This window comes from Equus przewalskii, chromosome 26, assembly GCF_037783145.1.
Source record: "Equus przewalskii isolate Varuska chromosome 26, EquPr2, whole genome shotgun sequence".
Lineage (NCBI taxonomy): Eukaryota > Metazoa > Chordata > Mammalia > Perissodactyla > Equidae > Equus > Equus przewalskii.
In genome coordinates, this window is record NC_091856.1 from 5,035,529 (window position 1) to 5,047,831 (window position 12,303).

Below are 12,303 nucleotides of genomic sequence, written 5' to 3' on the forward strand. Positions count from 1 at the left end.
TGAATATGCTCAATTTCATCCAATTTAGGCTGGAAATAAAGTATGGAAAATATCTACCCTTGGGAACCATTCGGATTTGAGTAGGGACACCCTGAATGTTTATTCTGAGTTAAATAAATGTCACACACCGCCTCTTCTGAAAAAAGGGCAGAATGGCTTCTGTAAATTTCGCTTGAGTGTGTGTGTGTTTAAATTAAACTGAGTCAAATCTTGCTTTGGGAAATAGCTGAGCTCATGCAACCTCTATTGAGGTATCCAGGGGCATTCCTGAGTGCCCCCCGAGTCCTGGAGGCCACCCCCCAGGTCACCCCACGCCCTCCCCGAACCCTTGCCCCCTGCTGCTGGACCAGCAGAAGTTAATCCAGGCTGGGCCAAGGAGATGCCCTCCTTCGGGAACTTAGGCCTGGCCCAGGAGGGGTGGACAGTGGGAAGACTCGCTGAAAGGATCCAGACCCAGTGGCTGGGGTCTCCATGCTGACAGCCCCTGGGGCCCTAAGCATCTGGGGAGGATGGCAGCGAGGCTGGTCTGCAGAGAGAAGGAAGCAGACGTCGAGAGCAAGGGAGCCCGAGGGCTGCAGGCAGTGCCGGCGCGCACAACCTCAGGGATGGCGTCCCAAGGAAACGCGGGTAACGGCCCGGGTTGTGTGGCGCTTTGGGCCTGCTGGACAGAACAGCTGCCTTGGCTTCCGTGACCCTCGGGGCCTAGTTCTGCTCCCTTTCTGGGCTTGTGTGAGCTTCCCCTGCGAGACTTCCAAACTCTTCTCCTCGGGCTCCTCTGAGTGGGTTTCGTTGAGGCCGCCGATCCCTGACCTGACAGCCCTGCAGTCTGTGAGCAGGTGGGGCACGCACAACTCCTGGGGCCGTCCCCGCTCTTTCCATGTGAGGCATGCCTCCCGGATCACAAATCAAAGGCGAGGGCAGGGGACGAGGGGCCCCGAGCTCCAGCCCATCTCTGTCTCAAACATGTCCTCTCACCTGCTAGTGCCCACCTGTGCGGTAGGGACCTAGCCTCCCGGGCTCACCTCTCAGGGTTCGGGGGAGGCTCCCGAGGGATGCTTTGGAAGGTAATGGCTGTGGGCCTGCTCACCTGTTCAGGCCCTGGCAGTAGCCGATGGAGGGGTTCTGCCAGGAGAAGGCCAGCAGCACCCGGCGGAGCTTCTCCGGGAAGCTGGAGGAGGGGCAGGTGAAATGCTTGTTGTTGGGGAAGGTGCGGTTCAGGTCCAGCTCGATCTGGCGGGCGGCAGGCTGACTGCAAGCCTGGCCCCGGCTCAGCAGCTCCTGGTAGCGGCCGGGGGCCTGCAGGTGCTGGACGCGGCGGCGAACCAGCCACCTCCAGACCCGAGGCCGGTGCTCGCGGGGCACGCCGGCCCGCAGCAGCTGCTTGAGCTCGGCCGAGGGCGCCAGCTCGCCTAGCGCAGCCCAGCGCTCCCGCCGCGGCCGCTCCACAGCCTCGTGGGCCAGCAGGTGGTGGGAGCAGACTTCCAGCGCCTGGATCTTGGCCAGCAGCTTCAGGTCTTCCACCTCGTAGTTGGGCACAGTCAGGAAGCCGTACTCGTCATACTCGCTGCTGGCAAAAGCCCACGTTAGCGACACCCTGTAAGGCCCGTCCCCAGGAGAGGGTGGACCCCGGGCAAGGTGCCTGCCTTGTCTTCACTGTGGGCTACACACGGCTCTGGCAGGTCACTTCAGTTCCCCAAACCTCAGCTTGCTCATCTGTACAACAGGTATAGGAACTCCCACTCTGCCTCAGGAAGACCCAGGAGACCCTCTGACGTGAGCTGCTAGGGGCTCGGCAGGGCCTGGGACACAGGAGTGCAGAAGGGACATCACCTCCTCCATTCTGTGCCAGGATAAGGACCCTCTTACTACTCCCCGCAGCCCTGGCCTGAGGAGTCCCACCCTACCAACACAGAAGCCCCTCCAGAGCCGTAAGCTCACAGACGGAGGGGAACAGGCACCACTGGCGGGAGAGCTGGGGACCCATTCCAGATGGCCTTCCCTTTATTAACATTTATTTGCCACAACTGTGTGCTCTGCGAGTGCCATCTCATCTAATCCCACGGATGCTGCCAAGCAGGGGTCTCAGCCCACATCCTATGGAGGCTGAGTATGAGGCTCAGGAAGGTAAAGTGATGAGCCCAAGGTCGCACAGTGAGAAAGCCAGGTGTAGCGCCAAGGCATGGGCTGCTGCCACTGGGCTACCCAGCCTCCAGGGGCCTTTGACCCCAGCTGCAGCCCTTTCCATTATATTTAACTGCCCATGTCCTCTGTGCTTGGCAGGGCAGGTCTCCCCTCTTCTGCTCTCTGACAGACAGCTCCAGGAGGCAGCTAGGGAAGCGGAGAAAACAGAGCTGGAGGCAGACCCACGGCAGGTGCACAGACGTGTTGTGTGGCCGCGGGCAAGGGGCACCTCCTCTGAGCCTGCACCACCTCAGCTGTAACACGGGGCTCATCCCAACCCATGCTCCCTTCTCTGAAGACATGAGGAGTTGAGGGCTGTGCAGTGCTCACACACGGTCAGCAGGGACTGGCAGCAGGGCAGCCAGGGCCCCCTGGGTCATGACACCCAGCCCGCTGGCTGGCCGCTGGCTTACCTGATGGGGCTGAGCACGCCGCTGTCGGCCGAGGCCTCGCCGGCCTCCCACTGCAGCGCCTCCTGGGTGAGCTGCCTCAGCAGCTCCGAGCACTCACTGGCCTCGTCCCCCACGGCCTCCTGCAGCCTCCGCAGCCCCGCCAGGTACTTGCTCTCCACCTGGCAGTTCTTGGCTTGGAGGTAGGCACACTGTGGGGGGGGGGGGGGAGGGGCTGGTCAGGGCCGCCCCAGAGGCCTGAGGCCTGGACAGCTTTACACAGCACAGCCCTGCTTCCAGCTCTCATCTCCCATCCCCTCCCAACCCCCGGCCCTTCATATAAGAGAAAAGAGATGGGTCCTGAACCCAAGGGTTTACAGCAAGGCAGAAAGGGCTCTAGGAGAGGGAGGCCCAGGCCCAGGGCTGCAGTGGGATTCAGAAGAAAGAGGAGAGAGGTGGGAGGGGCAGCGCAGGGTCTTGCATGGCCTGAAGTTCCATCCTGGTTCAGCCACTGCAGGCTGGGTGACCTATGGCAAGTCATTTGACCTCTCTGTGCCTAAGCTCCTTCATCTGAACAAGGGGGATAGTATAGAGTCTGCCCCAGGATTCTGGTGAGGGTCAGATGAGCTGATGAGCGTAAAGCCCTTCCCAGGGCACTCGGCCCAGAGCGAGCTCTCTGTAGGTGGTGTCACTGAGCAGTGCCACCTACAGACCCGCAGCCCTGGACACTGCGCTTGTGCCCTCTGCTGCCACCGCATGGGCGCTTTCCGTTCCTCCAGCTCACGACCTCTCTGGCCTCAGGGACTCACACCACTCTGGGTCTGCCCGCCCCTCCCCTGCCCTGAACTTCCAGGCTTCTGTTTACTCCAGCCGGGTGAGGCTGGGCAACCAGGGAACCTCCGGGCCCGACTTCCCACTTGTAAGGTGGGACGTAAGAGCCTGCCTTGTCACTCTGCTGTGACCTCTGGGCCAACCTGGCTCCTGTCTCATCCTGGGGGGTCCCTCTGATGCACCCCTGCCAGGTCACCATCCACAAACTCAGCACCGACTCCCAGCCACGGGCGAGCCTGTCCCCGGTTCCAGCTGGCTCCCAGCTCCCTTCCCGCTACCGCCAGGGCCTTTCCTGAGTGCCCTCACCAATGCCCATCTCCAGATTTCAGCTACAGAAGGCCCGGTCTCCCTGTTTCCGGCCCACCTCCACTGGAGAGCCACTGTGGTTTTCTCAAAACATCAGGCCGACTGAGGACCTCCCACTCAAAACCCTGCCAACAACCCCATGTCCTCAGAGCACGCTCCAACTCCTCACCCTCCAGGCTCACGGCTCACCCTCCACGCCTCAACCCACAGGTCTGGACTACGCCGTCTCTTCCTGGAAGGCCTTTCTCCACACTAACTTGCCTTTAGGATTCCGTGCAGAAGGCACCTCCTCCAGGAAGTCTCCCCTGATTTTATTCTTCCCTTTGGGCCCCAAAGCAGCCTGTGCCTAACTGCATCTTGATTGTGTTCAACTCCCGACCGAGCCTGCGCCCTCCTTGAGAAGTGGGGGAAGGACTGCGTTAGCTCTTCTTTAACTGTGTGGTGGAATTCACCAGGGAGGCCCCCGGGGCCAGGGCTTTTCTTGAGAGATTTCCGGTTACTGATTCAATCTCCTTACTAGTTACAGGTCTGTTCAGGTTTTCTACTTCTTCCTGATTTAGTCTTGGCAGGTTTTTCAGTTTCTAGAAATTTGTCCATTTTATCCAGGTTATCCAATTAGTTGGTGTAAATTGTTCCCAGTGCTCTCTTACAATCCTTTTCATTTCCATACACTCAGTACTAATGTCCCCACGTTCATTTCAGATTTTGAGTCTTCTCTCTCTTTTTCCTCTAGTCCACCTGGCTAAAGGTCTGTCAGGCTTGTTGATCTTTTCAGAGGCAACTTTTGGTTCCACTGATTTTCTCCATTGTGTTCCTGTTGTCGATGTCATTCACCTCTGCTCTCATCGCTGGCATTTCCCTCCTTCAGCTGGCTTTGGGTTTACTCCTTGTTCTGGTTCCTTAAGTTGTAAAGCTACCAGGTAGCAAACAAACACAAAGTTGTAAAGTCAGGTTGTGGATTGGACATCACTCTTGTTTTTTAAGCATTTATAGCTATAACTTTTACCACTGCTTTCACTCTCCCGTAAGTCTTGGTATGTTGTGTTTTTTTCTATTTCTCTAAGTATTTTCTAATTTCCCTTGTGATTTCTTCCTTGACTCACTGTTTAAGAGTGTGTTGTGTAATTCCCACGAATTTGTCAATTTCCAGTTCTCCTCCTGTTGTTGACCTCTAACTTCACCCTTCTGTGGTTGGGGAAGATACCTTGTATATCTGTCTTTCCAAATCTATTGAGATTTGATTTGCAGCCTGATGGGGTCTATCCTGGAAAGAGGCCCACGTGCCCTTGGGAAGAATGCTGCGCTGTGCTGCTGGGCGGAGCGTTCTGTCCAGGGCCATCAGATCCAGCGGCTTTACCGAGTTAGGTCTCCTGCTTCCTTCCTTATCTTCTGTCTGGTTGTTCTCCCATTACTGAGAGTGGGACATTAAAGTCTCCAATTATTGTGGATCCGCCTATTTCTCTCCTCAATTCTGTCAGTTTTTGCTTCGTATATTTTATTTTGCAAGTTTGTTAACAGGTGTATAAACATTTATAATTGTATCTTCTGCTGTATGGAACCTTTAATTAATATAGAATGTCTTTCTTTGTCTCTTTTTTTTTAATTTAATGTCTCTCTTGTCTAATATTAGTACAGCCACTCCTGCTCGCGTTTGGTTACTATTTGCAAGGAGTATCCTTTTCCATCCTTTCACATTCAATCTATTTCTGTCTTTGGATATAAGGTGCATTACTCCTGTAGACAGCATATGGTTGGATCCTGTGTGTTTTATCCATTCGGCCAATTTCTGTCTTTTGATTGAAGAGTTTAATCCATTTACATTTAAAGTCTACTGGTAAGAGGAGACTTATTTCTGTCATTTTGCTATTTGTTTTCTATATGCCTTATAGCTTTTTTGTGCCTCATTTCCTGCCTTACTGTCTTTTTTTGTGTTTAGTTTTCTTGTAGTGAAATGTTTAAATTCCTTTCTAATTTCCTTGTGTATAGTCATATATAGCTATTTTCTTTGTGGTTACCATGGGGATTACATTTAAAATCCTAAAGTTATAACATTCTAATTAGAATTTATATCATCTTAACTTCAATAACATGGTTCCATCCCTACCCTTTTGGTTGGTGATGTCACAAAATTACATCTTTATACACTGTGTGCTCCAAAATTAAAGTAATAATTCTTTTTTTTTTTTTGAGGAAGATTAGCCCTGAGCTACCATCTGCTGCCAATCCTCCTCTTTTTGCTGAGGAAGACTGGCCCTGAGCTAACATGCATGCCCATCTTCCTCTACTTTATATGTGGGATGCCTACCACAGCATGGCTTGTCAAGCGGTGCCATGTCCACACCTGGGATCTGAACCGGCGAACCCCAGGCTGCCGAAGCAGAACGTGCGAACTTAACCACTGTGCCACCAGGCCGGCCCAAAGTAATAATTCTTTTAAGTGCACTAGTCTCTGAAATTATGTAGAAAAAAAATGTGGAGCTGCAAACCACAGGTACAATAATACTAGCTTTTACAATTGCCCATGTGTTTACCTTTCTTGAGGTCTTTATTTCTTCACGTGGCTTGAGTTACTGTCTAGTGTCCTTTCATTCACCCTGCAGGACTCCCCTGAGCATGTCCTGCACAGCTGCGCTAGTGGTAATGGACCCTCTCGGCTTTGTTTATCTGAAAATGTCTTAATTTCTCCCTCTCTCTGGAAGGGACGTTCTGCCAGAAATGGATTCTTGGTTGACAGGGTTTGTTTTTGGTGAGGAAGATTTGCCCTGAGCTCACATCTGTGCCAATCTTCCTCTACTTTGTATGTGGGATGCTGCCACAGCATGGCTTGACAAGCGGTGTATATGTCCACGCCCAGGATCTGAACCTGTGAACCCCGGGCTGCTGAAGCAGAGCGCGAGAACTTAACCATTATGCCACTGGGCTGGCCCCCAAGACAGGTTTGTTTTTTTGTTTTTTGTTTTTTTAGTACTTTGACTATGGCCCACTGCCTTCAGGCCTTCAAAGTCTCATGAGAAATCTGCGCACTGAGGATCCTTGTCCATGATGAGTTGCTTCTCTCTTTCTGCTGTCAAGATCTCTCTGTCTCTGGGATTTGAAAGTTTGATTATAACGTGTCTCAGTGTGGGTCTCTGAGTTTATCTTACTTAAAGTTTGTTGAGCTTCCTGGATGTTTATATTCATGTTTTCCATCAAACTTGGGAAGTTTTCAGTCCTTATTTCTTCAAATATTCTCTCTGCCCCTTTCTCTTTCTCTTTTCCTTCTAGGACTCCCATAATATAATGGGTACGTTGGTCCACTTAATGGTGTCTCACAGATCACTTAGGTTCTGTTCCCTTTTCTTCAATCTTTTTTCTTTCTGTTTCTCAGACTTGATAATTTCCATTGTCCTATCTTCAAGTTCACTGATTCTTTCTGCCTGCTCAGCCCCGCCTTTCAATCCCTCTAGTGAATTCTTCATGTCAGTTCTTTTCAGCTCTAGAATTTCTTTTTGGTTTCTTTGTAGGTTTACTATCTCTTTATTGCTATTTCCATTTTGTTTATACATTGCTTTCTTGACTCTCCACATCTTGCTTTAATTCTCTGAGCATCTTTAAGATAAATGTTTTAAAAACTTTGTCTAGCAGATCTGCCATCAGGTCTTTTTCAGGGACACTTTCTGTTCACCAATTTTTTTCCTTTGAATGAGTCATCCCTTCTTGTTTCTTTGAATGCCTTGTGAGTTTTTTTGCTGAAAACTAGACATTTGAACCTAATAATGTAGTAACTCTGGAAATCATTTTCTCCTTGGGGTTTGCTGTTTGTTTGTCTGTTTTAATTGTTGTTGTGTTCTTGACTGTTGTAGGTTGTCTCTGTGCCAAGGATCAGCCTGAGGTGTAAATTTAAGGTCTTTTCTGAGCCTTTCCCTGGGTATCTGTGGTCCCTTCCTCATTTCCCCCATATATGAAGTGGTTTTAGAATGTCTAGTCTTTAATATCTGGCTCCCAAAATGGAAAAAGAGAAAAATGAAGGAGAAAAAAAAAGGTGCCAGCCCTGTAAATGCCCTGGCAGTTACTTTAGCCAGGAGGGGGAGGTGCAGCAACAGTGGGGCCTGCCTGCTCCAGGCAGTCAGAAGTGGCGATCAGCAACTGGCGCCCAGATGCCTGATATCTGAAGACAGCTCATGAAGGGCATGGTCCAGAGGGAGAGCTGACAGGTAATGAGGAGAGACACAGGGATGGGACGGTGAGGGGTTGGAGGGTGGCCAGGAACGGGGATGTCAGAGCAGGGCCCCCACCGCTCACCTTCATCAGGAGGGCCTTCTGCCTCTCAGCCACCCTTCTCCAGAGCTTTGTGACCTGGTGGATCTCGGAGTTGAGAAAGCGGTTCTGGGTCCGGTATGCTTCCATGTCATCCTGGAGAGGGAGCAAAGCACTGAATGAGCTGCACCATAAACATCTCCCTGGTCCTCACCCTCAAATGAGCTGCCAACACTGCCTTTCTTTAGAAATGTCCAATAATGGCAACGGAAAAGGAAGTCTGAAAGGAAAAAAATTATGGCTAGCCCCCTTCTCTAATCTTGATCATAGCATGATATGGGGGAGAGAACATCAGGCCTGGAGCTCGAGTCCTAGCTCTGCTGTTCTGGCTGGGGGGCCTCATGGAACCACTCTGACCCTGTTTCCTCATCAGTAAAAGGGGCAAATATCAACTACCCCACTGGACAGCTGGGAGGCTAAGTGAAGAAACAAGTGTCATTACACTAAGTTCAGGGACCAAAGCATAACAAACAATCAAATAGTGTTTGTTTTTAAATTAAACATATTTGTCGTACATTTGTAATCATAGCGAATAATTTTCAGTGGAAAATTTTTTGACTTAGAGTGGCTTTGTAAATATTTTCCCATTTTGCTACATAAGCTTCCCAATGATCATTTTTAATGTCTGATGACTATTCTATTGGGTGAATTTACCATAACTTTGTTATAATTGTTCTCCTGTTATTTTTCCATTTGAGCCTGGGGTGTTTCAGTTTGTTTTTGACTGTGAATAAAACTGTGATGTACATCTCTGGGCCCAGAGTTTCCCCTTTGAAGCTGTCCAGCGGATGGAGTGAGACGCTGCTGATGGAGCATGCAAGGAGAAGCTGGCTGAGTCCCGGGCAGGTGCCAGCAGGAGCTTGGGCCTCAGAAAGCAGCAGCTGCAGCAGTGGCTCAGTCTTTATTCTGCTGGATGGATGCTGCAGAAGCCATTTGAACACAGCATGTGCTCACAGCCATACCTAGCAACTCCAGGGCATTTACTAGCTGAAACTCAACCCCTTCTCTCCTACTCAAGGAATGACCTGGACTGTAGGTGAGGGTGAGAGACACTATTGCACGGATGACTCTGGATGGGCCCTGATCCATCTGGAAATTAACATCACACCTGGCCTGTGGCACCTCACCATCAGGGCTGGGTCACCTGCACACAGCCCACAGGCGATCCTGACCCTCCCTGGCTGGGTTTTCAACTGGTCAAGATGATCTCCTTCCTTGTCCCGGGCCCAGAAGATGCTCACGGCATTTCCCAGGCTTTGGACAGGTCGCATAAGGTACCCTGCATCCAGCCCAGACAGCGAGGCAGGGGTGAGCACCTCTCGGAGCAGCAGGGGCGTGGGGTGGGGTGGCATCTGGGCAGCACCTTCCCATTCAGCTCATCGCCCTACCTGGAGTGATCTTCCTGGCTCAGAACTGTAGGGAGGAAAAAGAGACCTCAGAGAAGAGAAAAGCCATGTGACAGTCACCAGTGACGCAAAGGAGGAAAACACAACTGGAGAAGGGGACAGGAGGAAGAGGACGCTGCCTGCCTTGGGGGATCAGGAGCCCGGATTCTCTTTGGGAAATGCTGCGTGGATTGGCCCTTGTGCCGGGGGGAGCAGCTGATTAGATGTGGGGAACCCAGAGGACTCGCTGCAACCCAGCCACTAGTGCTGCAACCCTGGACCAGTCCTTTCCCCTCCCCAGCGTTCAGCTGTCCCTGCCAGAAAATGAGGGGGCACCTGGGCCTCGGAGTCTCCCAGCTCTGACAGTCAGGAGGCCACTGATGCTGTTCTCACACTGACAGCTTCACCAATGGGCATTTCCTCAGTCACAGGGGAGCAGGAAGTGTGAACATGCTCTGTCCCCAAACTTAAGGACAGTGGACTTTTGATGGAGTTTCTATTTTTTCTAGATCAGACACCTAAGGGCTAACAAATAAGGAACTTGAGTACACACCACTCTCGCTAGCACAAACCACGGGCCCTCTGAGGACCAGCTGCAGATGGAAGTCCGGCCGATGTGCATCACAGCCAGAGTTGCTCGTATCTGGGCTCGCCGAAAAATTAAATTCCTGGACGTGCAGACACAGGCGCGCTCAGTCACAGACGAGTCCAAGCTCCACAGCTATGTGTATGTGAGCATCTGTGGCCGCCAGGGTTTGGGCCAGGTCATACGGCTGGTTATCTGGCTGCCTTTAGGGACAGTGGGGGCCAGGAGCACTATCCCCAGGCCTCCAGGTGGTCCAGTGGCTCCGGTCACCATCCTCTAGAGAGAAGGCTACAGCCCATGGCCAGCATCACACAGAAAATAAAGTTCCTGCCCCGTGCTGCAATGGGTCCCTGAGGGATGGGGCAGCCTTTCCCAGGTGGCAGCCACGAGCCTGGCTAGGGGGGGCTGCGAAGGCAGCAGTAGCTAGAAGAGGCGACGAAGCTGGAAGGCAGCAGAGCAGACTGGTCAGAGATGCGAGCAGCACTCCAATTCCCATTCCCCCACTTCCTCAGCACCAGACCCTGGGCAGGTGGCTTCACCGTGCTCAGGCTCAGCACTCTCATCTGCAAAGTGGGAGCATGCATGCGACTGCCTGATAAGGCTGGTGCAAGGACTCAAGGAAACGACGCGAGGTAAGCACTGAAGACGGTGCCTACCAAACAGTAAATATTCTAGAAATAGGAGCAGCACTCAGGACCATGACCACAAGCAAGCCACAGCCAGCCGCAGGTCACCTGCACTGTGTGCGGGACTGCTGGGGGAGGGCCGCCCGGGCACCCTGGGGGCTCCCAAGGGTATCAGCACGGTACTAAAGGAGGCAGACGAGGCCAGGCCCAGACTCAGCTGGTCTAACACTCCGGAGTTCTGACTCCATCTCGGGCCCTTTCATCTCTGATTTGTCAACCTAGAGATACCGTCACTGTTTATCCTAGGATATCAAGAAAAGGTCAAACTGCGCTGGGTCTTCTGGTTGAGAAAGAGGAAGAGTGTAGCCATACTTCCATCAACACATATTTCAAGTCATGACTATTCCAGTATTAAGGGTCATCCCACTCTATCTAGAAAACCCTGTGTTGACAGCAGCATCCTCCCCAAGAGCCCCGGGCCCTAGGAGGGAGGGCCCTACCTTCAGGTGCTCCATCTTCTCCTGCTGGCTCAGGAAGTCCCGGTCGGCAGCATCTGGGGGAGCGGGCGGCCGGTTGTGGGGCTGCATGAAGTCCTGGGTGACCTTCTCCAAGAGCTGGCAGATGACCTGCTGTTTGGCCTGGTTCTTGTCCATGAGCAGCTGCACGTGCCGCTGCAGCTCCTGCACCTGTTGCTCGCGCAGGCTCGCCGTCTGCACCAGGCCCTCCCGCTCCTGCTCCAGCGCCTCCACGCGCCTGCCCAGCTCCGCGATCTGCCGCACTTTGTGTCGCACCAGCTCCAGCCGGTCCTTGTCCTCGGCCGCCGCCAGGTACGCGCTGGACGCCCTCTTCTCCTGCTGGGCAGCCTCCAGCGCCTTGTGCAGGATCCTCACCAGCTCCTGGGCGGGGAAAGGGAAGCGCCTGGTGAGCTCGGGGAAGGCTGTGAGGTGCCAGAGGCGAGGCAGACGCCATCACCAGTTCTAACAGCTCTGAGAGGCGGCCAGCACCATCCCCTGGGGCATCTCATCCCAGCACCCACTTCCTCTTTTTCTGTTCAAGAAAGTTGTAGCCAGACACATGGCTCCCCGGCTAAAGACTACATTTCCTAGCCAAGCTTACAGCCAGGTACAGCCAGTGACTCTTCTGCCTGAATAGACATGAAGAATGATGTGGGCAGATTCTGGGTCATATCTTCAAAGCCACCACACATGTGCTCACCAGGTCCAGATCCCCTTCCTACTGGGTGGGAAATGGCTGGAGCAAGAGCAGCCACCTTGGGCTCACAAGCAGAAGTTGCAGGTTGAGGATGGCAGAGCTGCCCCCCAGCTCAGAACTGCTCACCTACCTCCGGAGTCGCCTACGAGAATGTGAGAGAGAAAGAAACTTCCACATGGAGTTAGGCTACAGTACTGTGAGGCTTCCCTGATACAGCAGCTGACCCCATGCCCTGACTAATATATGTCCGTTTCAGAGATGAGCAACCTGAGGCCAGCAGAGCAGAGTGGAATTTAATCCCAAATCATCCAGACTCCAAAGCCTGTGCCCGGTCAGTAAGGAAAGCAGGGGTGGCAGCGACGAGCACATGGGCCTTGCTGTTCTCTCTCATTCCTGTGGCAGACTTTACTAATCAACCTCAATATTCCTTCCTGCTTAGCCTAGTTGAGGCCTCAGAATCCTTCTGAACACAGCATCTGAAAAGTCACCAC

At 52.7% G+C, this 12,303-nt stretch overlaps 1 protein-coding gene across 11 annotated transcripts in view; it reads right to left on the minus strand.

The window, feature by feature from the left end:
* The window catches only part of TBC1D2 (TBC1 domain family member 2), a 48,586-nt gene that overhangs the window by 9,799 nt on the left and 26,484 nt on the right, over positions 1 to 12,303 (minus strand). For 5 of the 11 annotated variants that reach the window (XM_070595763.1, XM_070595766.1, XM_070595770.1 and 2 more), the window contains 4 exons: positions 11,101 to 11,496; positions 7,989 to 8,099; positions 2,595 to 2,782; positions 1,088 to 1,564 (listed from right to left, as the gene is read on the minus strand). In XM_070595763.1, the coding sequence (XP_070451864.1) occupies positions 1,088 to 1,564; positions 2,595 to 2,782; positions 7,989 to 8,099; positions 11,101 to 11,496 (1,172 nt within the window). Of the gene's footprint in view, positions 1 to 1,087; positions 1,568 to 2,594; positions 2,783 to 7,988; positions 8,100 to 9,319; positions 9,943 to 11,100; positions 11,497 to 12,303 lie in introns of those variants that run through there. The other 6 variants (XM_070595762.1, XM_070595768.1, XM_070595769.1 and 3 more) reach the window with 2 other exon arrangements.